This window comes from Leptodactylus fuscus, chromosome 7 (assembly GCF_031893055.1).
Source record: "Leptodactylus fuscus isolate aLepFus1 chromosome 7, aLepFus1.hap2, whole genome shotgun sequence".
NCBI lineage: Eukaryota > Metazoa > Chordata > Amphibia > Anura > Leptodactylidae > Leptodactylus > Leptodactylus fuscus.
Window position 1 is genome coordinate 17,217,594 of NC_134271.1, and position 26,001 is coordinate 17,243,594.

The 26,001-nt window shown below is 43.5% G+C and overlaps 1 protein-coding gene across 1 annotated transcript; it reads right to left on the reverse strand.

Annotated features, from left to right (window-relative positions):
* Window positions 1–4,820: 4,820 nt before the first annotated feature.
* TPH1 (tryptophan hydroxylase 1) lies at window positions 4,821–16,493 on the reverse strand. The gene is made up of 11 exons (XM_075281200.1): window positions 16,336–16,493; window positions 13,212–13,349; window positions 12,839–13,022; window positions 12,176–12,276; window positions 12,019–12,086; window positions 11,081–11,277; window positions 10,144–10,279; window positions 9,676–9,802; window positions 7,290–7,385; window positions 6,671–6,804; window positions 4,821–6,560 (listed from the first exon to the last, which is right to left on the reverse strand). The coding sequence occupies exons 1-11, from the start codon at window positions 16,423–16,425 to the stop codon at window positions 6,386–6,388; spliced, it is 1,446 nt and encodes a 481-aa protein (XP_075137301.1). The 5' UTR covers window positions 16,426–16,493; the 3' UTR covers window positions 4,821–6,385.
* Between the last annotated feature and the right edge of the window lie 9,508 nt (window positions 16,494–26,001).

Sequence of the window (26,001 nt, forward strand, 5' to 3'; positions counted from 1 at the left end):
AGTAGTCAGCACTGCTACATCTGTCAAACCCCTAGGAATGTTATTATCCATATTCTGCACCGATTCTATGCTGACGGCTTACGGCAGACTTTCATATAACCTTCATGTAGTGCATCTGTCAGGGGTTTGTGTGATGCTGCGGTGCCGCACGTGTCTCATTCAGTCCATTCTTTGTTACACACACACATATATATATATATATATATATATATATATATATATATATATATATATACACATACTGTACATATCATGGAGGCTTCAGACCCGGGAGGTCAATTATTACCATCTCCCAGTACATGCTGAGCGTTCTACCTCCCAGAGGACACAATCCGCAGCAGAACCATCACCCAATTATATCGACAACCCAGCAGGAGCCACAATTATTATTATTTCTTTCTAGTCACGTCCAATGTAACCATTATAAAAAAAAGTATTTGCCTCCTTCCAAAATCATTATTTATGAGTGTAAATGTACTTCAGTACTTTCCTCCTGTATTTGTAGTGCAGAAGTCTCGCCCCTGGCCATTGGGGGTAGCTGGTTCCATAGATCCAGAAAGCCCCAAGATGTCTCCGTAGGACAGAGGCAGGGTCTTCAGTATGGCACCTGTGAACCGAGTAGGGTCCAGTACATAGACAATGGGGCTGAGCCACAGAACTACCATTGGAGAGGCTAGACAATGTTGCAGACAGAAAAATGGAAAAGAGTCCATGTTGCTAGTTGGGATGGGAACAGCACAGATCCAGTTGTGAACCCTCAACAACATGGAAGACGTCATCTTATCAAGAGACTGAGTTGGCCTGGAACCTGGAGGACAAACCTGGGTTTGTCCTTGTAACGTAAGAGACCAGCTTGTAGGCCGTGGGTTGAAGACCAGAGGCAAAGACAGCAGAGACAGTGCACTTATTTGGAGATCCCTGGGTGGAAGTGGTGATCCTGACACCGCCAAAAACGGCCTATAGAGTCACCTGTAGGGGTGGGATGAAGCCGCTTCTCCCCAGTTCTGTTGATCTACTTGTTAAATATTTGGCAGGTTTGCAAAGACAGTGATAAAAGGTTCCACCGATGTGATTCTGAGCCTAAGGTAGAGCAGGAAGCCATAGGCCTCCTGCCCTACCACTCTGATATATAGGTTAAAAGTACCCTGCGGTCTACAAGGTGCAAGGAAAACAGACAAGTTACGTGTCCTGGTGCAGGTGGTGGAATAATCACTGCCTTGTGTCCCCCGTGTCAGGTCACTCATGTCCTCTCAGAACTCCCGGTACCTTGTATGTGGCTCACAATCTGGAAGAAGCAGCGTCACCGCGGGATGGCGGAGGTGAGTATAATATTCACACATCGGGGGGGGGGGTTATAATAAGGGGACATTGTGGGGGATTATATTATTGGGGGAATCAGGTTACATTACAGGAGGGTATAAAAACATGGTGGCAGCAGGTGACATTGATGGTCTTAGAGCACATTGGGGGGATTGGTTATATCATGGGGGTATCAGGGGATATTGGGGGAATATTAATACAAAGAGACACCATTTATATCAGGCTATAGTCATACTACCTTCTTTCTATCTTGAAACACTATGCTAAAAAAGCGCAATGCCACAAAAAATGTTTAACAAAAATATATCAGACTTTATTTAAATACATGTTAAAATATATATAAGAAAAGAGATAATGAGGTGGTACAACCATACAAAAAATGGAGGCCCAATTGAGATAATACTATATATTAGTAAGTAAATGACACTCTCATTGCATACATATAAGGATATATACAATATCCATAATTTTTAGAGTGCAAATACAACATAGAATTATCATAGTTCAAAAATATTAACTATCTATGGGAAGACCTCCATATAGTAAACGCACCCCAGGGACCTCCAAACAAGGACACAGGTCGCAGCATGGGCATGTTATACTGTATGGGGGAGCACTGCTGGGCTTGCTATACTGTGGGGGGACACACTGCTGGGCATATAATATTGTGGGGGGACACACTGCTGGGCATGAAATACTGTGTGTGTGGGGGGGGGGACACTGCTGGGCATGTAATACTGTGCACGCCACTGCCCTCCCCTTAGATGTAGTAGTACCCCCAAAGATCTCCTGCTCCCCCTTAAATGCCAGAAACACCCAAAGAACCCTGTCTCCCTCCACGCCAACGACTCCTATACCACCCTAAACATCAATCCAATCCCCCAGACCCTCCGGGATACAGTCCCATATAAAACATCACTCTCTTTTCAGCCTTATCCAACATGCAGTCCCGTGTAACTACATAACTCACCCCCCCAGCCTTACCCAACGTGCAGCTCCATGTAACTAACTCACTCCCCCCTCAGCCTCATCCAACGTACAGTCCCATGTAACTACATCACTCCTTCCCTCAGCCTCATCCAACGTGCAGTCCCATGTAACTACATCACTCTCTTCCCCCTCAGCCTCATCCAACATGCAGCCCCATGTAACTACATCAATCCTTCCCTCAGCCTCATTGAATGTGCAGTCCCATGTAACTACATCACTCACTCCCCTCAGCCTCATCCAACATGCCGTCTCATGTAAAACAAACCTGTCTCTCCCTTTCCATCCTCCATTACCACGCTACAATCCCCTCTGCTTTCTGTTCTCCTGCTCCATGTGCTCTGCTCCGGCTTCCTCTACACAGCACAGAGCAGTGATGGCTGAAACTCCGCCCTCCTCTGAGAGGCCACGCCCCTTCCTTTGACATCATACCTACCAGGAGCAACTCCACTCTAGTCACGACCAAGCAGGTACACAGGTACATTCTGGGGTTACTATACTTATTAATATCAGGCATTTGGGGTGATTACTTTTGTTTTAGTAACTCCATGTGCCTCATATTAATAGCAGTTAACCCCATCATGTCCCTCACATTAACCCCTGTGTGCCTCACCATAAGAGTTACTGATATGTGAGACATAGTAATGAAGATACTTTATTATTACCTCCATGTCTCTCACATATCAGTAACTCTTATGGTGAGGCACACAGGGGTTAATGTGAGGGACATGATGGGGTTAACTGCTATTAATATGAGGCACATGGAGTTACTAAATTGTAATGCACATGACCAGATTTTTTTATCCACAATTGTCCTGGTATAGCGGTCAGCGGGTGACGTGACAGTATTTAGTCCTGTAGGGGTCACTATGGGGGATAATACTGTGTGCAGGGGCCACTATTGGGTATAATACGGTGTGCAGGGGCCACTATGGGGCATAATACTGTGTGCAGGGGCCACTATTGGGTATAATACGGTGTGCAGGGGCCACTATGGGGCATAATACTGTGTGGAGGGGCCACTATGGGGCGTAATACTGTGTGCAGGGGCCACTATGGGACATAATAGAGCGCACAGGAATGTGTAGGAGGGACTCGGTCGAGATCTTCGGTGTCGGGGGGGCCCCATGTCAAAAGTTTGCCACGGGGCCCCGCCATTCCTAGTTACGCCACTGTGTGGATCGCTCACTAAATAACAGGGAATCCGATTCGATTCCCTGACAGTGAGCGGATCGCTGCTGTGCTTCCAGTTCTATGCACAGACATAGAACTGAAAGCTGTCAGTGTAGCCAGGCCGACGCAGGCGCAAAGACGTCATCGCTCCAGTCCTGCAGTGCAGTCTGAAGGAGGAGGACGCTCGGCTGTGGCCTGTGGCTCTTCACATGGGTAAGTCCGTGTAGGACAGTATGATGTGTTTGTTGTACTGAGGACTGGAGTATATAATACAGTGGGGGGTACTGAGGAGTATATAATACAGTGGGGGGTACTGAGGAGTATATAATACAGTAAAGGGGTATTGAGGAGTATATAATACAGTGAGGGGGTACTGAGGCGTATATAATACAGTGGGGGGTACTGAGGTGCATATAATACAGTGTGTGTGTGGGGGGGTACCGTACTGAGGAGTATATAATACAGTGGGGGGTACTGAGGTGCATATAATACAGTAAAGGGGTACTGAGGAGTATATAATACAGTGGGGGGGGGGGTACTGAGGAGTATATAATACAGTGGGGTATATAATACAGTTACCAGACCCCCTGGTAACTAGGGCCCCGCAAAAGTCAATTGCCCAGGGCCCCACAAAGCCTGGATCCGCCACTGGTATTACCTCAGGATATATACAGTCACAGAGTCCCCTCATGTATTTACCTCACACATGGCTGATATATCATATATACTGCAGTATTACCTCAGGTTATATACCCTGTGGTGAGAGAGGGATAGCCTGATATCAGATATACATTGTGGTGAGGCTAAGGGCTCGTTCACATCTGCGTCCCGGCCTCCGTTCTACAGGTTTCCGTTTCCTGCCCAAAACTGGGCAGGAGACGGAAACTGCAGCAATTTTTCAAGCCCATTCATTTGAATGGGTTTGAAAAGTGTGAGCCTTTTGTGCGCTCCGCGGCGAAACAGTTTTTTTTTTAACCAGACACAGAGTCGGACATGCAGGACTTTGTGTCCGATTTAAAAAAAATAAATAAATGGTTTCGCTGTGGAGAGCCTAAAACGTTCGCCGGCGCTCACGACTGGACTCGGTCTGACAAATTTCCATCTTCTGCATACAATTGTATTGTATTTTTTAGTCTTCATGTGTAGCCGGTGATTTAGGAGCATTTACAGTCTGTATCCAGATATACATATGGATAACCATTATTATATGTTACATCATATAGCATAGTCCCAACGTAAGTACCGATGTCAGCTCTGCATGGTATACTAGGAAAGCGGCCGGTTACCACGTGGTTAAAGACCATAAAAGAATACAATAAGCCAAGTTTTGGGTTTATATAGATCGATTTTATTGCTGTAACATCGCTAAATAAACATAACGTGACAAAAATATACACAGTAAGAAAATGGACCGTGAAAATCTTATTCAGTATGTAGGCACCGTGTGAATTATCAATGTAATCGCTTTTATTCAGGATAGGATGAAGAAAAGAAATAGACGGAACTTTTTGTCATCTGGAAAGTCAAAAAGCTAGGAGTTAAAAATGGCGCCCCCTGCTGTTCCTGCCAGGACTTCAAGACGTCCCCCAACTCTCTATCCAACCCTCCATTCTGGCTGTCCTCACTTCCCACTTGTATGACTATACTTGGGCCCCTCTCTACTTATGGGACCATTGATAGCGCCTCAATGGCGCCCCTGCCACGAGAATTAGGATTTTATTAATATAGACAATATAATAAGCACAATGGATACAATACGGGATTATAACACCAGATACGTGAGTCATCTCATGAGCGTGACCGGTAATCGGCTTAATGTAAGACGTTGCACGTTGCAGGGTCTTTGTCATTTAACATGCTCAACAGATTAGCGGGATTAGGTGTCGTCTGTGTCACATAATCTGCAGATCACACACAGTCTATAGTAAGTGGAAAGAATATCTTGTACTGTACACTCTAAGACTGTCCCTCTGACCTCTGTTTTGAGATTTCAGCTCTGCAGGCTACTCAGCTCAATGTAAAGTATTCAGAAAACGCATTTCAGGTAATATAATTTTTCTCTCTAGGTGGTGCTCTAGAGCATTGTACACTCCTTGCCTGATTGCTAGTGCTTTATGCTCAATATATCCCAAAGACATACTTCCTCTAAACAGCACACCATGTGGTCAGGCTTGGTATTGCAAATGATTTTTTTTCTAGTTTTACAGAGAATTAAAGTATATCTTTCCTTTTATTAAAGGACATCTGTGCATCATGGTTCTATTTAAGTAAATCAAACTCATCACAGTTTGGATATATGGAAATCTCTGAGCTAAATGTGGAAAGAGCGCCGCCTGCCCTTTCATTCTGCCAAGTAGTGGAGATCCCAACTTAAAGGGACTGTGTCAACAGATCCAGCCCCACAGATAGATGGGTTAGCGTCACCAGACGCCATGGTGGGATGGATTCTCATATCAATTACTGCAGGCTCCACTAGGGGGAGCTCGCTTCCTTGCAGAATGGTGGACAGATTTCTCAGTGATGAGTGGTGCCCATTCTGAGCTTTAGGGACCCTATAAATTAAAAGTGGGGTTGTGCTTTAAGATGATACACATCGACACAGGTAAAAGACACTTTGTTGCATTCTATATCTGTACAATATAGCAGAAGACCGACACCTATCTAGGAAGAGATACTCATTGGATTATATATAGACCTATCGCTTCAATCCTAAAAATCTATGATATTAGATGATGTCACGCGCTTCTCGGGGTGGAGGAGACGATCACTACAGATAATTCTACTATAGCATTCATTTACAAAAATAAATCTCTGACATTCAAGTGCTAGGACAGAATTTCATACACAGATCTATCAGGTCGTGCGGATGGTCAGGCCTCGACCTCCAGTTTCCAGGATTACCCAATCAAACGCCGAGCTGCTTGTTCATCTTATTGAGGGCGTCGTTGACAATGTCTAGTTCGTGGCGCAAGTCATTCACCAAACTGGTGATGCTCTGGGTGTCTTTAAGGATCTGCACGCTTTGGGTGTAGGCATTGTATTTCAGTCCAAAGGGTCGCTTGATGGTCTTTGCAAACTCCCTATTGGTGGAAAATAACATGGATATTATTATTCTCGCACAGTCCCCTGCGGAAGGTACTGGAATAAACACATTCTCTGCTGTACCTATGTACCTTGTCTCGGAGCTTACCTCATTTTTTCTTTGGCTTCTTCAAAACTTTCGGAGTAAAAGTAGATGTCCTGGAAGGTGGTGATGATGCACTCCTGAGTAGAGGTCACCATAGGGTCGAAAGGCTTTACTTTGGCATTCCCTGACAGTGAGTGCTATAAAAGAAGGGTCAGAAACAGAAATCATTATTGTATCTGGTGTTCATCTACCCATGGACATTATCAACTAATTTTGGGTTCTTGTCCCAATTGTTCCTTAGAAGTCAATGCTGTTAATTTCTACACATTATGCTCTCTACTGTCAGGTGGGTGGTCCTCAGCTGAAGCAAAAAAAAAGACAAGGACCGCCCATTTGACAGTAGAAAGTATAATTGTGCTGAAACTAACAGTGCTGATTACTCAGGAATGGCGGGGGCTAGAGAGAAAATTCCAACTATGCCAGAATTAGTGGGATGGCGTCTAAAGAGGGATACAAAGTTGGAGTTGGTAACGGAAGACTTTAAGGTGATAATTATTGGAGTACATTATATAGTAATTATTGCATATTATTCTAGAATTATATACAGACACAAATATCCTACATGTCCTATCATATGGCTGCATCTGAATAAACACTGTCAGCCTCCATAATAGGCACTTACTTTCAGCTCACTGATGGATGAGAGCAGACCGGCCCCGTACACTTTTAATTTTCCATCTTGCTTGCACAAACCGAATTCCACTGTGAAAAAGTAGCACTGAAAAAATGTAGATAAAAAATGCTAAATAACAACATGAACGAAAGCTGATATACAGCATACAAAGTCTGAGGGGCGCTGGATGTATGTTATTTATTGCCATGTTACAAAACGGGGAACTAAGAAGCATTATACTGTATGAAGTCACGTAGAGGGCATTATACTGCGTGGGAGGAGCTAAGGGGACGTTATACTGTGTGGGAGGAACTAAGGGGACGTTATACTGTGTGGGAGGAACTAAGGGGACGTTATACTGTGTGGGAGGAACTAATGGGACATTATACTGTGTGGGAGGAACTAAGGGGACGTTATACTGTGTGGGAGGAACTAAGGGGACATTATACTGTGTGGGAGGAACTAAGGGGACGTTATACTGTGTGGGAGGAACTAAGGGGACGTTATACTGTGTGGGAGGAACTAAGGGGACGTTATACTGTGTGGGAGGAACTAAGGGGACATTATACTGTGTGGGAGGAACTAAGGGGACGTTTTACTGTGTGGGAGGAACTAAGGGGACGTTATACTGTGTGGGAGGAACTAAGGGGACGTTATACTGTGTGGGAGGAACTAAGGGGACGTTATACTGTGTGGGAGGAACTAATGGGACATTATACTGTGTGGGAGGAACTAAGGGGACGTTATACTGTGTGGGAGGAACTAAGGGGACATTATACTGTGTGGGAGGAACTAAGGGGACGTTATACTGTGTGGGAGGAACTAAGGGGACGTTATACTGTGTGGGAGGAACTAAGGGGACGTTATACTGTGTGGGAGGAACTAAGGGGACGTTATACTGTGTGGGAGGAACTAAGGGGACATTATACTGTGTGGGAGGAACTAAGGGGACATTATACTGTGTGGGAGGAACTAAGGGGACGTTATACTGTGTGGGAGGAACTAAGGGGACGTTATACTGTGTGGGAGGAACTAAGGGGACGTTATACTGTGTGGGAGGAACTAAGGGGACGTTATACTGTGTGGGAGGAACTAAGGGGACGTTATACTGTGTGGGAGGAACTAAGGGGACGTTATACTGTGTCGGAGGAACTAAGGGGACGTTATACTGTGTGGGAGGAACTAAGGGGACGTTATACTGTGTGGGAGGAACTAAGGGGACGTTATACTGCGTGGGAGGAACTAAGGGGACGTTATACTGCGTGGGAGGAACTAAGGGGACGTTATACTGCGTGGGAGGAACTAAGGGGACATTATACTGTGTGGGAGGAACTAAGGGGACGTTATACTGTGTGGGAGGAACTAAGGGGACTTATACTGTGTGGGAGGAACTAAGGGGACATTATACTGTGTGGGAGGATCTAAGGGGACATTATACTGTGTGGGAGGAACTAAGGGGACATTATACTGTGTGGGAGGTACTAAGGGGATATTATACTGTGTGGGAGGAACTAAGGGGACGTTATACTGTGTGGGAGGAACTAAGGGATATTATACTGTGGGAGGGAACTAAGGGGACATTATACTAATTTGATGAAACTAAGAGGATATTATACTAGGGGCAGGACAGTGGCTCAGTGGTTAGCACTACAGCCTTGCAGCGCTGGAGTCCTGGGTTCAAATCTGACCAAAGACAACACCTGCAAGGAGTTTGTGTGTTCTCCCTGTTTGCACGGGTTTCCGTGTGGTATTCCGGTTTCCTCCTACATTCCAAAGACATACTGATGGGAAAAGTAGATTGTGAGCCCTATGTGGGACAGTGATTGACGGCATCTGTAAAAGTGCTGCGGAATATGATGGCGCTACATAAGTACTGGAGGAATTCAGGGGACATTATACTGTGGGGGGAACTAAGGGGGCATTTTACTGTGTAAGGGCACTAAGAGGGCATTATACTATGTCGGAAGAACTAAGGGGCATTATAGTGTGGGTGGGTACTAAGGTGACATTGCTATTATACTGTGCGAGGGCACTAATGGGTCATTATACGGAATGGGGGAACTAAGGGGACATTATACTGTGTGAAGTGAACTAAAGAAACACAAGATGGGCACAAAGAGATTGGGTGGAATTGGTAGATAGAACTAGGCATGGTTAGAGGTGTGACTATGCATAATGCGCACTAAGTCTGTTGTCCCATTTTGTGGGATAGGCCACCAAAATCCTGAACCCACAAATGTTACATAATATATATAATCATCCCAAGTTTTTAATAATTAAACAAACATGACTTTATATTACATCACAATCACTAGATCTGTGTAATATTCCTGATCACTATTATTACATGCACTAGTGATGTCTCCCTAGGACAGTACTATAGATCTTTACGTACTGTAGCCAGTTTCTGAACAGCTTCGTCAGACGCCCCTAGAGATGCCAGACCAATCTCCTGGGAAAACTGCGCAAAACTGGGCTCAGCCAGAAGAGGAACATGTCCGAGGAGCTCATGGCAGGTGTCACTAAAAACATCAAGGGTATAAATGTGTTGGTTTATTAAACATAATGATAACTACAACGTGAGAAAGCACATGATGGTGAACTACATCTGTCACCAAGGAATTACCAGGAAACAGCGCCACCCTTGTCTTCTGGCTATGTCTGGTATTGCAGTGTTCAGTTCACCTGCAATACCATAAATGAGCTTTGGACAGATGTGGCGCTGTTTCTGAAACAAACAGTCCCTATATATAATTTAGCTGTAGTATTTCCATCAGATACAGAACTTGTGAACCACAATTTTATTTTTTTTTACATATTTTGTGTTTTAATTGTGTTTTAAGCTCTCATTTGCTTTACTTACGGTTCAGGGGTGTACAGGGGGTCCGAACTGTGCCTCACGTATTGGGTGCAATGGAAAACCCGAAATGCCAAGCCAGCCAAGAAGTCTCTAGGAGACAAATAGCCAGCAACAGGGCGGATTGTAAATCCTGTGCGCTCTGCAAGAAATAAAATAAAAAATTATATATATATTATATATATTCATATACACGCTCAATTATTGACCTGATGCCCTAATAATTTACTATGGAGCACTGCATATGGCTCTTAGGCCCTGGACACCTAGATCCTGTTCAGCCCTAGGTTGATACTAGCTGCAGATGACCTTGGCAAACATCAGCAGTTCAATGTTCAATGTTCAATGTTCTGTCATAGGCTACACTGCAAAGCCAAAATGCAAAGTCAACACTATTGTTTAATACCATGAGCTACTTCTACTTAAAAAATGAGCCAAAACTTAGCTCAACTTGTTACACCTACTGTACACTAGGGAGGAGTATAATACTAAGAATCACACGGTTTATATCACTTATGCTATATATCATTTCCACAGAGCTTAGGCTAAGTTCACATCTGCGCCATTGGAGACTCCACCAAAGAAACCGACAAAAATCGGCAGAGAGAAAGGTCCTGCACAACACCCAATGGAGACCTGGTGGACCCCGTTATCGTCAATGGGGTCCACGTGTGAAAACTGTTTTAGCAGTCTGGCTCTCTGTTGTTCAGGTCCCTTGGTGGGCCCAAATAAAGGAGAGCCCAGCGCAAATGTGAACCAAGCCTTACTTTATCTCTTATCTGAGCAAAAACTTAAAATTGCACCTCCAAATTTAAAGGAGTTTTCTGGGGCTAAAATATTGATTGTCCATCGGTCACATGGTCTGTTTGCAGCTAAGTCCTCTTCAAGTTGGCGCTCAGTCGCATTACCAGGCACAACCCCTATGCAATCCCATACAATTTACCTTTAAGAAACCGCGATACATCTTCTAGCTGGGGGATATTGTCTTCCCGACATCCGCAGTGTTTGGTCAGTAGAGGAAGGTTCTTCAGATATTCTCGGCAGGCGTGGGTTGGGTATAATTTATTCAGCTCTCGAAAAACCGTGCCCCAGGTCTTCACCTCCTCTTCAGTAAACTCAATGCGAGGTATGGGATCCCCACTGAGGAAAAGTGAGCGACAGTTACTATAAAAGGTACTATAATAGGAGCTGGATCCATATACAGCCCTGCAAATTATAGTATTATCATCTAATATAGCTCATACTGGAGATGTGTAAATCTGTCTTGTCTGTATGGACAGTGCAGCAGTCAGGGCTGTGCTTTATGGCAGCTGAAAGTCACATGACCGGGGCTCAGAACCACGCTAAAATCCCTGGGTCCATCATCAAGAAAACACCAGATGAATTAATGAAAGTTTAACAATCTGGACAACTCCTTTAAGTGTCATGGTTAAGATATGGTTTGTATTCTGTATCTAGTTTCAATAATGATAATGAAATGACTCTGCTAATGATGTCACAGTCTATACAGGAAAGAAGGCGAATCTGCAGAAAAGAGATAATATTGGGCTATTGCTTCCGATACATTCTGGTTTCTACACTGGCTACTGGAGCAGACGCCATAGCCCAATATTATCTCTATTCTGCAGCTTATTCGTCTGCTTTACTGTATAGACTGTGACATCATGAGCAGAGTCGTTTCATTATCATTATGGAAACTAGACACAGAATACATAATATTTTTTTGATTAAACAACACAGTTGTGTACCAGATATTTGGAGTCAAATAGTACCATGTCACTACAGGGCAGAATTGACCCACACGGGTAAATTTTTGTTATTGATATTCATGATTTAGGCAGTGTTCCCCTTTACTACACAATGAGATGACTGTATACGTACTATCTGTAGTTCATGGCCACATCGGCAAAGTACTTCCTTCTCTTGCGATACACGTTGTCCTTGAAACCCTAAATAAACAAAAACATTTTTTTAAAAAAATTCCTAATAATAATGCCAAAGTATACAATACGAGCATTGTGTCGAGGTTTTTACTTACAGGGTGATCGGCGTCCAGATCCGAGCCGTACATCAGCACTCTGTTCGCACATTTATCCAGTTCGGAAATTTTTGTGGGAAACCAAGGAACGCTTTCCATATCTGTTATAAAAAAATATCCTTAATAAGTTCCTCCCAGTTTATGGAACCCAAATTTTTTTTCTAGAAAATGGGTGTGGCTTAAAGAATAAAGGTGTGGTTTATTGGTAAATGGGCACGGCCTAAAGATTAAGGGGGTGGTTTATTGGTAAATGGGTATGGCCTAAAGATTAAGGGAGTGGTTTATTGGTAAATGGGCATGGCCTAAAGATTAAGGGGGTGGTTTATTGGTAAATGGGCATGGTTTAAAGATTAAGAGGGTGGTTTAAAATGCACCAAACCAAAAATAAGCCTATGACGTGGTATAAAAAAGTGGAAAGAGTCCATATCTATCACAACATGCGCCAATAAAATAACTTATGACCCATCTTCTGCCCACCTGGTCTAGTTTTAGAGGTTGGAGCATGACACAGGCAGTTACTCCATGCTCCTCCCCCTCAGGCCTTGTACACAGTTTGGCCTGGAGTGCTCCGTTAAAAAAAGTGGGATCATGGAATATTAAAATTTTGGTAAATTTAGAATTAAAGGGGTAATAAAGAATATCTTCTTATCGCCACGCTCTTACCGTCCTCCTCCACGCTAAAATTTTCCGGCGGATTCATGGTGATCAGATTGACATGAGGCCTGAGGAGCTGGAAGATCTCATTCAGCTGCTCTCGGTTACTGTCGCAGTCCAGGAATATTTCAAACTCAGAATTTCTTCTTTTCGATTTTCGGGATTCAATATGGATGAGGTTGACATGCTTCTCCTGAAGAAGATAAAGGCGATACATTACGGATTCCATCAACTCGGCAATCGTCTACACTGGCCTGGTCTTAAAGGGGACTGTCACCATTTTTTTTTATGTTGATTGAACTGAGGGAAGTGTATAGGTCCTCTATATAATACTTGGGGGTCACCTATATACATTGCTGTATTTCAGAAACAATCCACGTACCTGAAAGAGTTTCAGAGCCTTCACAAGTCCTCCAACTTCATTTTTCAGGGAAAATATCACCGACGCTCGACTCCTCTCGGCCACATTCTCATTATTTTCCTTGTTGTCCTCACTTTTTATATAATTTGCTTTGTTGAACTGAAATATACACCAAAGACACATGTCCGATTATTGGAAAAGCCGTACCCCACGTATCAGTCCGCACAGGAACCTTTCTCAAGGCCCCGATCACGCTCTTGTACATCATTGTGACGGGAATCAGTGCAGATAAGGACATCCTTATATACTTGGTCTTTGATGCAAGATCTGTACTTGGACCTCAAGGTCACATCTATCTATCTCCTATCTATCTATTTATCTATCTATCTCTCTATCTATCTATCTATCTATCTATCTCATATCTATCAATAATCTATCTATCTCATATCTGTCTGTCTATCCATCTATCATTTATCTATCTCATATCTTTCTATCTATCTATCTCCTATCTATCTATCTATCTATCTCCTATCTATCTATCTATCTATCTATCTATCTATCTATCTATCTTTCTATCTATCTATCTCCTATCTATCTATCTATCTATCTATCTCTCTCCTATCTATCTATCTATCTATCTATCTATCTCCTATCTATCTATCTATCTATCTATCTATCTATGTATCTATCTCTATATTTATCTATGTTTTTAGGACTCCTCTATGGTGGCCTTCCTCACGTGTCTCCAGGCTCAGAGATTTACCCATCAGACATATATTCCCCTCCTCTGCCCTTCTTAAGACGTCTGGACATAAGATCTCACTAAATCCTCAGCTGTGTAAACCGTGACCGGATCAAATGTAACATCAGTCTAGTGCTGAGTCTCGTGTCTTCAGGCGACTGTCTGTAGTCGTGTATATCAAGGCCTTCTGGGTCTTGTAGTCCGACCTCCTATCACCCCAATAGCATCCAATGGGGTCACAATATGATCATATAATAATTTGGGATTGATTTTACCCCAATTATTACAAGATGTTACAGAAAAACCCAAAGGAAAGTTATAATGGACCAGACTGAGCCTGAACCAAAAGGCAAATGTCATATAATAAAGGGCAGTGGCAATTCAGGCTGTCGAGCTCACAGAGCATTACCTAGACTGGACACAGTTGTGTGTTGAGCTCACAGAGCATTGTCTAGACTGTATACAGTTGTGTGTAGAGCTCACAGAGCATTGTCTAGACTGGACACAGTTGTGTGTTGAGCTCACAGAGCATTGTCTAGACTGCATACATTTGTGTGTTGAGCTCACGGAGCATTGTCTAGACTGCATACATTTGTGTGTTGAGCTCACAGAGCATTGTCTAGATTGGATTCTGTTGTGTGTTGCGCTTACAGAGTATTGTCTAGACTGCATACAGTTGTGTGCTGAGCTCACAGAGCATTGTCTAGACTGGACACAGTTGTGTGTTGAGCTCACAGAGCATTGTCTAGACTGGATACAGTTGTGTGTTGAGCTCACAGAGCGTTGTCTAGACTGCATACAGTTGTGTGTTGAGCTCACAGAGCATTGTCTAGATTGGATTCTGTTGTGTGTTGCGCTTACAGAGTATTGTCTAGACTGCATACAGTTGTGTGCTGAGCTCACAGAGCATTGTCTAGACTGGACACAGTTGTGTGTTGAGCTCACAGAGCATTGTCTAGACTGGATACAGTTGTGTGTTGAGCTCACAGAGCGTTGTATAGACTGCATACAGTTGTGTGTTGAGCTCACAGAGCATTGTCTAGATTGGATACTGTTGTGTGTTGAGCTCACAGAGCGTTGTCTAGACTGGACACAGTTGTGTGTTGAGCTCACAGAGCATTGTCTAGACTGCATACAGTTGTGTGTTGAGCTCACAGAGCATTGTCTAGACTGCATACAGTTGTGTCCACTGAATCTCTCCAGGGTGACTTAATATAAAGAAGAGTCTTCTCAGTCACTGACACCGGCAGAGATCTGGACAATGGTGAAGTATATGAGATATCTGTAGAAGGTTATTAATCCTTATCTATATAAACCCAGGATAATAACAATATAATAGCCAACATAAATGTAATCTGTGCGTGACTAATACATGGCTGTGATACTGGAGAAATATTAGACCTTTGTCTTATCAGCCCCAACCTCTGACTACACAGACATAGTAATCGTGTCCCTCAGATAACAGGGCGCAGTTCACATTGTCGTTGCTGATAATGTTTTCAGAATTAGAGAATTTGTTTGTATTGTGTTTGTGATAATTATAGTCAATATATCTGTATATACACTGTGTATACTATATAGATAAACTCTGCCCAGGGGTATAACACCCTTTATATACATTATATATACTAGAGAGATAAACTGTATACAGGGGTATAACACCCAGCCAATATATCTGTATATACACTATATATACTATATAGATAAACTCTGCCCAGGGGTATAACACCCTGTATATACACTCTATATACTATACTAGATAAACTCTGCCCAGATGTATAATACTCTGTATATACACTATATATACTAGAGAGATAAACTGTATACAGGAGTCTAACACCCTGTATATACACAATATATACTAGAGAGATAAACTATATACAGGGCTATAACACCCTGTATATATACCATACTAAATAAGCTGTAAACAGGGGTATAACACGCTGTATATACACTATATATACTAAAGACATAAAGTCTATAAAGGGTATAACACCCAGACAATATATCTGCATATATGCTATGTATATGAGAAACTGAATGATGCCACATCTGAGAAACCGAGACCAATTACATTTGACAAACTGAGTCCTGCTACATCGGACCGATTTACCTCTGCTACATATGAGTAACTGAGCCCTGTTACATCTAACAAATTGAGCTCTGCTACATCTAACAAGCTGAACCCTGTTACATCGCACCATTTTACCCCTGGAACAAATGGCAAACTCAGCTCTGCTACATCTGTATAATTTCTTATAATATATTTCTACCATAAATTATAATAATAACAACAACAATAATAGCAATAATAATAATAATAATAATAATAATAATAATAATAATACTAAAACATGAAATTCATTAGAAATATCCCATATACAAGCTGCAATTTTTTCTTACCTCATTATTTATCTGGTTTTCATCAAAACTTATGTTCATGGAGTCAAAAGACTTTACTCTGCGGGGTCTGTCGGCTCGGCGGTTGTACATGCCTCTGCGGATGCAGCAGGGGGCGCAGTGCTCCGGGCTGGTGTGTACTGCACAGTCTGCACAATAACAAGAGATCTCTTCCTCATCCTCAGCCTGACACAAGTATTTATACTGAGGAGGGGGATGGGGGGGAGGGGGTGACGGTCATAATCTCTCCCAAAAGCAAATGGAAAAAAAATGGTAGAGATCAACGTCAAAGGTGACATAAACAGCGGCTCATTAGTATGCAAGGGGGGAGAGGGGGGTGACCCGAAAATAAGGAGAAAACATGGTCTAACTTAGTCATTAACCCTACCAACCCTCCACACTGGGGTATATAGCATACATGGAGGGTTTAGCTGTCCGCTTGAAAAATCGGACATGGTTGTAAATGGACACTTAAGGACAGACACGGACAGTAAAGGACACTACATGATGTCTCATTTAAAATAATGGAAAGTGTAGACGGACGCCGCTAGTGTCCGATGCTAAAATCTTGCGCGGACATTAGCTACGGACACCGACACTAGTGTGAACCCCGCCTAAGACATTATTTATTGCACCAAATATTATTCCTCTGCTCATACACAGTATATACAGAGTCTTATAGCCTTGTATACAGAAGGTATATAGAACGTGATGATAACATATAGCAGAATATTTCTAGTATAATAATAGGCTGTTTCCATTCCCCTTCCTTATACTGATGTGGTGACATGTCCGCTCAGCACCTTGTCATTCAGCCTTTCTATGGGGTCCTGAATGGCAGCAGCTGCTCAGATGACAGACAGTCAGTATGGAGGGAGCTGTCCGGCCTGGGAGGTGCTGAAACCTCTGTAACCACCTACAGGAGAGGGAACGTTATGGATAATATGGCAGGCCGATGATATAACTGATATATTCCATATTACACATATGACGTACTTTGAGATTTGGTTGTAACTTCCGGTTACATTATGGGGTGTGGGTGCTTAGTAAATACTTGCAAATCCAAAAGCCTGTCCCCTGTCCATGGAGCTGCACGCTTTTTCTCCATATCCAAGACAGAGCTGCTGAAACCTCCATTGGTCAGCCACACTGGTCCCATGTAATGGCCACTGCAGGATGTGTCGTATTATATAGGCCCCTAATACCACAGCCTATGGGCAAAGATGGATTCCTCTAGGGGAGTCTTCTTCCACCAATCTCACCATCTATTGTATGAAAGCATTAGCAGCTCTTAGACAAGTAATAAACCGCACAGTGTGAATCCTGGACAGCAGGCGAGTTCATTGCTCTCTGTATTCCCCCGGCAATGCTTTTCATAGACATGACACTAGATGAGAAGTAATACTCCCAGCGGAATCAGAGCACTATATACCAAGCACAGCGCCTTATATTATATAGTGGATGTGCTTGGTATTGCAGCTCAGCCCCTTTACTTGAATGGGACTGAACTGCCAACAGGCCAATACATGTGATGTCACATGGCTAGTGAAGGGGAAGCAGTGCTCAAGGAGACCCGATTTGTTGGGATTATGAGTGATCAACTATTGATAAAATACTACCTACCAACAGCCACCACTAGATGGAGCTCAAGAGTTCACTGCATAGTGTGTTATCATTGTGTATAACCAATAACTCACCGCCCATTGACTTTATATGCCCGGGGAGTTGGCAATTAACCCTATAAGGAGGCATGTGTGTAGTCTGGCAGAGACAGCAGCTACAGGAGTCGGGATGCAGCGGTCAGTGACAGCCAGACACCCCAAATAGAAGGCAGGGACGGTAATAAACCATATACACAGTGCTTAATGGGTGCTGTGTGGACAACTATGGGAACTGCCATGATGCAAACTGGTGTGGTCATGTGATCATTGAGTACCGGGAAACTACATGAGCTGCTGGGTCCTAGAGGATCCATATCAGATCTGCCCTGTATACTAGAGGGCTGGGGCTATTGTATCAGCTGGTACTAATAATGTGTCGGGACATGAAGTGGTTAATGGTTGCAGGCTTGCCGCACTGTATCATGTATAATGGAGTTGTTTTTGAGAGTGGGGGCCCTTTAAATAGGAGTCACTTATTTCCTGCGGTTATTTGCCATCGCGGGGTCTTTGTATAGAGTGTCACGTTGTATCTTTGTGTAGTGTTGTATTGTATCCATGTCCTGCACTTGTGATCTGTACAAACAGACGTCAGCGCTCATTGTCCCGGCCAGGAAATGGATCAGAAGATGTGTGTGCACAGTGCGGCGAAAACCGCACGTAAACAGCGCACTAATAAAATATCTGTCTATAGGGAAGTATATAAGAAGGGGTCGTCAGAGGTAATGGTGACTATAGTACTAGCGTCAGGGACACCACCACATTATATTACCGCACGTCACCTCTAACAGAACAGGAGCGCAATCAGGGGTTAATGGGGCTTCTGATGTGTCCCAGGTAACCACTTTTTAATGTGTTCGGTATTACATTCGTGGGGTCCCCGATAGCGAATGCAGATGTGAAACGGGTCTAAATCCAATTGTGTATTCAGCTCATAAATGACACCAGGAGGCGCTGCAGATCCTGTGAGCACTGCGGCCTCTACAGCTGGTCAGCGGCGGTCCCAGGTGTCAGACCCCACCAATCTGATCCTGGAAAGCCCCTGTAAATGCAAAAAAAAGTGAAAAAAACGCCTGAGGATCAAAAACTTGTATTGTACGGGCTGGTACATATGGCGATACAGATTTTCACATTACTTTTTAAATTAATTAATCGGTTAATTAATGTAATTAATTAGATTTTTATTAGAATTTTTAACATTTCTTTTTTCATTTTCAGCTACATTGTATTTGACATGTATACACTTTTTATGTATGTATTTACAGTATTCTGTATGTATACGGTATGTAATTATACTGTATGTCTAAGGTATATATTTATACTGTATGTATACGGTATTTATTCTGTATGTATGTGTACAGTATGTATTTATTCTGTATGTATACGGTATATATTTATACTGAATGTATGTATATGGTATATATTTATTCTGTATAATGTATGTATACGGTATATATTTATACTGAATGTATGTATATGGTATATATTTATTCTGTATAATGTATGTATACGGTATATATTTATTCTGTATGTATACGGTATATATTTATACTGAATGTATGTATATGGTATATATTTATTCTGTATAATGTATGTATACGGTATATATTTATTCTGTATGTATATGGTATATATTTATACTGAATGTATGTATATGGTATATATTTATTCTGTATAATATATGTATACGGTATATATTTATTATGTATGTATAATGTATGTATACGGTATATATTTATACTGTATGTATGTATGTGGTATATATTCTGTATGTATGCATGCATGTGATATATATTTATTCTCTATTTATTTTAGCATCTTCAGCATAAAACACGTTGCCAGCAAAACAAAAGAAACAAAATCTAAGCCTGCCCGGCTCTAACTGAACATCAGCAACCTCTCTGTGCTAGAACAGGTCACACATGTCACCAAGTGCAGTGGCCAAATGGTACAAATAGTACGTAGCGTCCCAGGAGAGCGTTATCTCACTCTCTGCAAACACTGTCAGCCCTCCTTGTACCAGGCCATGAGGAAGCCTCACCTGTGAGCACCTGGGACCAAGGGACAAACCTGTGGTGGAGGAGGGGTGTGGACTGGAGGCTCCAACTACCAACCTGCCCTCCAGTCCAGAATAACCAGCCCAGGGTATGGAAAACAAAAGAGCCCAAGCAGATTACATTGTGCTGGAGCAGAAATTATCACTCTGGGGTTCCTTTATCTCACCTGGCTGAGGAAACCAGGCGACATATACACCCCGTCCACCACCTTACCTCTCTCTATATATATGTATATACACCCCGTCCACCACATTACCTCTCTATATATATGTATATACACCCCGTCCACCACCTTACCTCTCTCTATATATATGTATATACACCCCGTCCACCACCTTACCTCTCTCTATATATATATGTATATACACCCCGTCCACCACCTTACCTCTCTCTATATATATATATATATGTATATACACCCCGTCCACCACCTTACCTCTCTCTATATATACATATGTATATACACCCCGTCCACCACCTTACCTCTCTCTACCTCTCTCTATATATATGTATATACACCCCGTCCACCACCTTACCTCTCTCTACCTCTATATATATATGTATATACACCCCGTCCACCACCTTACCTCTCTCTCTATATATATATGTATATCCACCACTTTACCATAAACTTTACCACATATCCCCCTCCCCCCCCCCTCTTTTACTGAACAAGCAGTAGACCCTGGACAATGCATCTGCATTTCCCTGTAATTTCCCTGGTCTATGCTCAACTTTGAAATTGAAATTTTGTGAGGAGAGAAACCATCTGGTCACCCTCACATTTCTCTCCTTATTTTGTTTCATCCAAGCCAGGGGAGCGTGGTCTGTCACCAACACAAACTTTCTACCCAGCAGATAATATTTCAAGGACTCTAGGGCCCACTTGATGGCCAGACACTCTCTCTCGACTATGGTATAATTCTTCTCTGCTGGGGTCAGCTTCCTACTCAGATACATCACTGGGTGTTCCTCCCCATTTACTACCTGTGACAGTACGGCTCCCAACCCTGTATCAGACGCATCAGTCTGGACCAGAAACTGTTTTCTGAAATCGAGCACAGGTTGTTCACACTGAGCGGACTTTAGACTCTGAAAAGCCTTCTCAGCCTCTGGGGTCCATTTTACCATGACTGACTTACCGCCCTTTGTTAAGTTTGTCAAGGATGATGCAATGGAGGCAAAATTGGGCACAAACCGGCGGTAATGTCCGGTGATGGCAAGGAAGGCCTTGACCTGTTTTTTTTCGTTAGTGGTCTATGCCAGTTCTGTATCGCCTCACTCTTATAGTTCTGGGGCTTAACTAGACCTTTACCAATAATGTGGCCGAGGTATTTTGCCTCCTTTAGACCCACCATGAGGTCAGAACCTCCATGTCCCATTGGGCTTTGGGATTAGTACAATGGAGCTTGACCATTCACTGGTCGATTCTTCAATGACACTCAGTTCAAGCATCCGCTTGACCTCAGAGGATGCCGCCACTCTGCGGGCTTCTGGTATCCTGTACGGCTTCAGGCTCACTTTAGTATTAGGCTCAGTCTTAATATGATGTTTTATCAGGTGAGTACGGCCGGGTAGGTCAGAAAACTTACATCCAGTAGCGTAACTACCAGGGTAGGGGGGGTAGTGGCTGCCACAGGACCCAGGACATTAGGGGGCCGCCGACAGCCGCTACCGCTGCAGATTTTTTCTTTTATTAATAGGCCATTACCGGCTGGAGTTACTATAGCCGGTAATGGGCCCTATTTACTTACCGATCCAGGCAGGGGCCGGGATCGGTAAGTGACACAGCGGGCCCCACAAACATCATTATTATTATTATTATTTTTCAGACCCCCGAGTATAATGATCGGAGGTCCAGGGGAGGTAAGGGAACATAAAAAAACCATGTTACTTACCTTTCCATGCTCGGGGCAGGTTGGGGTCTACTTCTGGACGCTCCCTGACGTCACATGACCAAGGAAGCAGGTTTTTTATGTTGCTATCCCCCCTCAGTCTCTGATTATTATACTCTGGGGTCTGAAAAGACCCCAGAGTATAATAATTGTTCATGGGTGTCCACAGTGGGGCATGATACTGTGTGGAGGGGCCACTATGGGACATAATAGTGTGTACAGGGGCCACTATGGGGAATAATAGTGTGTACAGGGGCCACTATGGGGAATAATAGAGAGCGCAGGAATATGGAGGGGGGTCGGTCGGGGTCTTCTGTGGGCGTCGGTTGGGGGGGGGGGGGTCCCCATGTCAAAAGTTCGCCACGGGGCCCTGCCGTTCCTAGTTATGCCACTGCTTGCACCTGTTTTGCTGTAGGAACTCCCTCACCTCCTGCTTTTGGTGCACTGACAGGGCCTCTCCTATTCCTACTGGGGGAACTGGCTGCAACTCTTTAACTGCAGCCTGGGTGGCTACTAAAGACTCCCGATCTTTCCACGCCTTGATCAGGTTTACATGGTAAATCTGGAAGGGTTTTCTCCTGTCTGGCTGATGCATCTTGTTGTTCACCTCACTCACCTTTTCTACAACTTCATAGGGACCCTGCCACTTTGCCAGAAACTTACTTTCAACCGCGGGAACCAGAACCAGGACCCTGTCCCCAGGATTAAAGGTCCTCACCCGAGCAGATCTGTTATAAATTCTGCTCTGAGCCTCCTGAGCTCTTTGCAGATGCTCTTAGACAATGGGCATCACTGTCGCTATTCTGTCCTGCATCTGGACCACATGTTCAATGACACTTTTATATGGGGTGGCCTCGGTCTCCCAGGTCTCTTTGGCAACATCTAGTAAACCCCTCGGATGCCGACCATAGACTAACTCAAAGGGTGAAAACCCTGTAGATGCCTGGGGTACCTCCCTGATAGAGAACATGAGATACGGTAACAGACAGTCCCAGTCCTGGCCATCCCTTTCTACTACCTTTTTTAGCATGTGTTTGAGGGTTTTGTTAAATTTCTCCACTAATCCGTCAGTTTGGGGGTGGTACACAGAGGTGCGGAGGTGCGTAATTATGAACAGTTTGCACAACTCTTTCATGACCTTTGACATAAAGGCAGTATACATTATGTATTTATTGTGTATGTATAAGGTATATATTCTGTATGCATACGGTATGTATTTATTCTGTATAATGTATGTATATGGTATATATTTATTCTTTATGTATAATGTATGTATACGGTATATATTTATTCTGTATGTATGTATACGGTATATATTTATTCTGTATGTATGTATACGGTATATATTTATTCTGTATGTATGTATACGGTATATATTTATTCTGTATGTATGTATACGGTATATATTTATTCTGTATGTACTGTATGTCTGTATCCGGTGTATATTTATACTGTATGTATACGGTGTAAGGGGGTCCAGCTTACACAGTTGGGGTACGGCAATGACACGGGTCAGACAGGCAGAAGGCAGAGTGTTTTATTTTAGCATCTTCAGCATAAAACACGTTGCCAGCAAAACAAAACCTAAGCCTGCCCGGCTCTAACTGAACATCAGCAACCTCTCTGTGCTAGAACAGGTCACACATGTCACCAAGTGCAGTGGCCAAATGGTACAAATAGTACGTAGCGTCCCAGGAGAGCGTTATCTCACTCTCTGCAAACACTGTCAGCCCTCCTTGTACCAGGCCATGAGGAAGCCTCACCTGTGAGCACCTGGGACCAAGGGACAAACCTGTGGTGGAGGAGGGGTGTGGACTGGAGGCTCCAACTACCAACCTGCCCTCCAGTCCAGAATAACCAGCCCAGGGTATGGAAAACAAGAGCCCGAGCAGATTACATTGTGCTGGAGCAGAACTTTATCTCACCTGGCTGAGGAAACCAGGCGACATATACACCCCGACCACCACCTTACCTCTCTCGCAAATTAAATCAAATCAAAAAAAGCTTTATTGGCACATCCGAATAGATATTTGGCATTGCCAAAGCTAGTAAAGTGTGTGTGTGTGTGGGGGGAGTTGGATTCGGGTGGGTGAGTGGTGGTGGGTATGGGTGGGGGGGTTTGGGGTATAACAGTCCGTGGAGTCTCATCTTCCTCTTTGTTGGTGACCGCTATATGGGGAGGTGGAGGTGGGGTGGGGCGGGTGTATTGGGATAAATATAACAGTCCATGGAGTCTCATCTTCCTCTTATTTGGTGACAGCTGGACTCTATATATATGTATATACACCCCGTCCACCACCTTACCTCTCTCTATATATATATGTATATACACCCCGTCCACCACCTTACCTCTCTCTATATATATATGTATATACACCCCGTCCACCACCTTACCTCTCTCTCTATATATGTATGTATATACACCCCGTCCACCACCTTACCTCTCTCTATATATATGTATATACACCCCGTCCACCACCTTACCTCTCTCTATATATATATGTATATACACCCCATCCACCACCTTCCCTCTCTCTCTATACTCCATGGACTGTTATACCCCAACCCCCCCCCCTCATACCCACCACTCACCCTCCCGAATCCAACTCCCCCCCCACTTTACTAGCTTTGGCAATGCCAAATATCTATTCGGACGTGCCAATAAAGCTTTTTTGATTTGATTATATATATGTATATACACCCCGTCCACCACCTTACCTCTCTCTCTATATGTGTATATACACCCCGACCACCACCTTACCTCTCTCTATATACTGTATATGTATATACACCCCATCCACCACCTTACCTCTCTCTCTGTATACTGTATATATATGTGTATACACCCCGTCCACCACCTTACCTCTCTCTATATATATATGTATATACACCCCGTCCACCACTTTACCACAATGGTATACATGTATTCTGTCTAATGTATATATTTGGTATGTATACGGTATATATTCTTTCTGTATGTATGTATACGGTATATATTCATCCTGTATGTATAACATATGTACTTGGTAATGACGTCTGTCACATTTGACATTCCCGCCCTCCATGGCCGCCTCACATCTCCACTTCTGCATTCTAGGAAGACAGGACCTTAAATGAGATTAATTAGAGACAGCGGGATAATCGGGAACGCTGCTCGTCTTATCCCCTGAAGGTCACCAGAAGACGGGAAAAGCAGCAGACGCTCTTAAAGGGGCGGTGAGTTTGGAGCCTCGTAGCCGCACAGTGAAATTACAGAGAAATATATCACATAATAAATCCTTTTACAGACAGGATTAGGCCACTCTAATTCCAAATCTGCTGAGCACTATTCACACTCTGCCTAAGTCACTGCTCTCTCTCGTGCTGAGTTTCTCGTGTATCTCTTAATCTTCTTGTTGACACAAGGTCAGGAACGCAAAGCGAGGGTCACTGGCGGCCACATGAGGCGGTGACATAATCAGAAGTGAGGGGAGTTTAAGTCGTTCTCTATGTTACAGGAAGAGTTCCATCTCCCTAAAACGGACTTCTTTAAATATTTACAGTTGCGTCATTTTTTTCAATCCTACGAGCCCTCTAGATTGACCTTTCCTAGACTAGCCTTAAAGCTGTGGAATAGGTCCTCGCCTGTTAGAGGTGGGTTGTCTGTGTTTTATGGCTTTTTCTCTGTTCCCCCGGAGCGGGTCAAGCCTCTTCACCTGCTCCGTTGGGAAGCGGATCTTGCCAGAACCATCCCTCTGTTGGACTGGTATGCTGCAGCTGGGTTTGTTAAACGTGTATCTAGGGGGGCGTCTCATTGGGAAACGGCCTTGAAAATTATGCTGCGGTGGTATAGGACCCCAACCCAAATGGCGCACATTGATTCTTCTTGTTCCAGACTCTGCTGGAGGGGATGCGGCCAAGTAGGTTCCTTCTTGCATTTGTGGTGGGACTGCCCTCCGATTCGAGCCTTCTGGATAGCGGTATTTCACTTCATGTCCACCATAGCCGGTTTTGATATCAGTCCTTCTCCTGGTCTTGCCCTATGTTTCTTAGATGTTGGTAGTTTTCCCTCAGAGATGC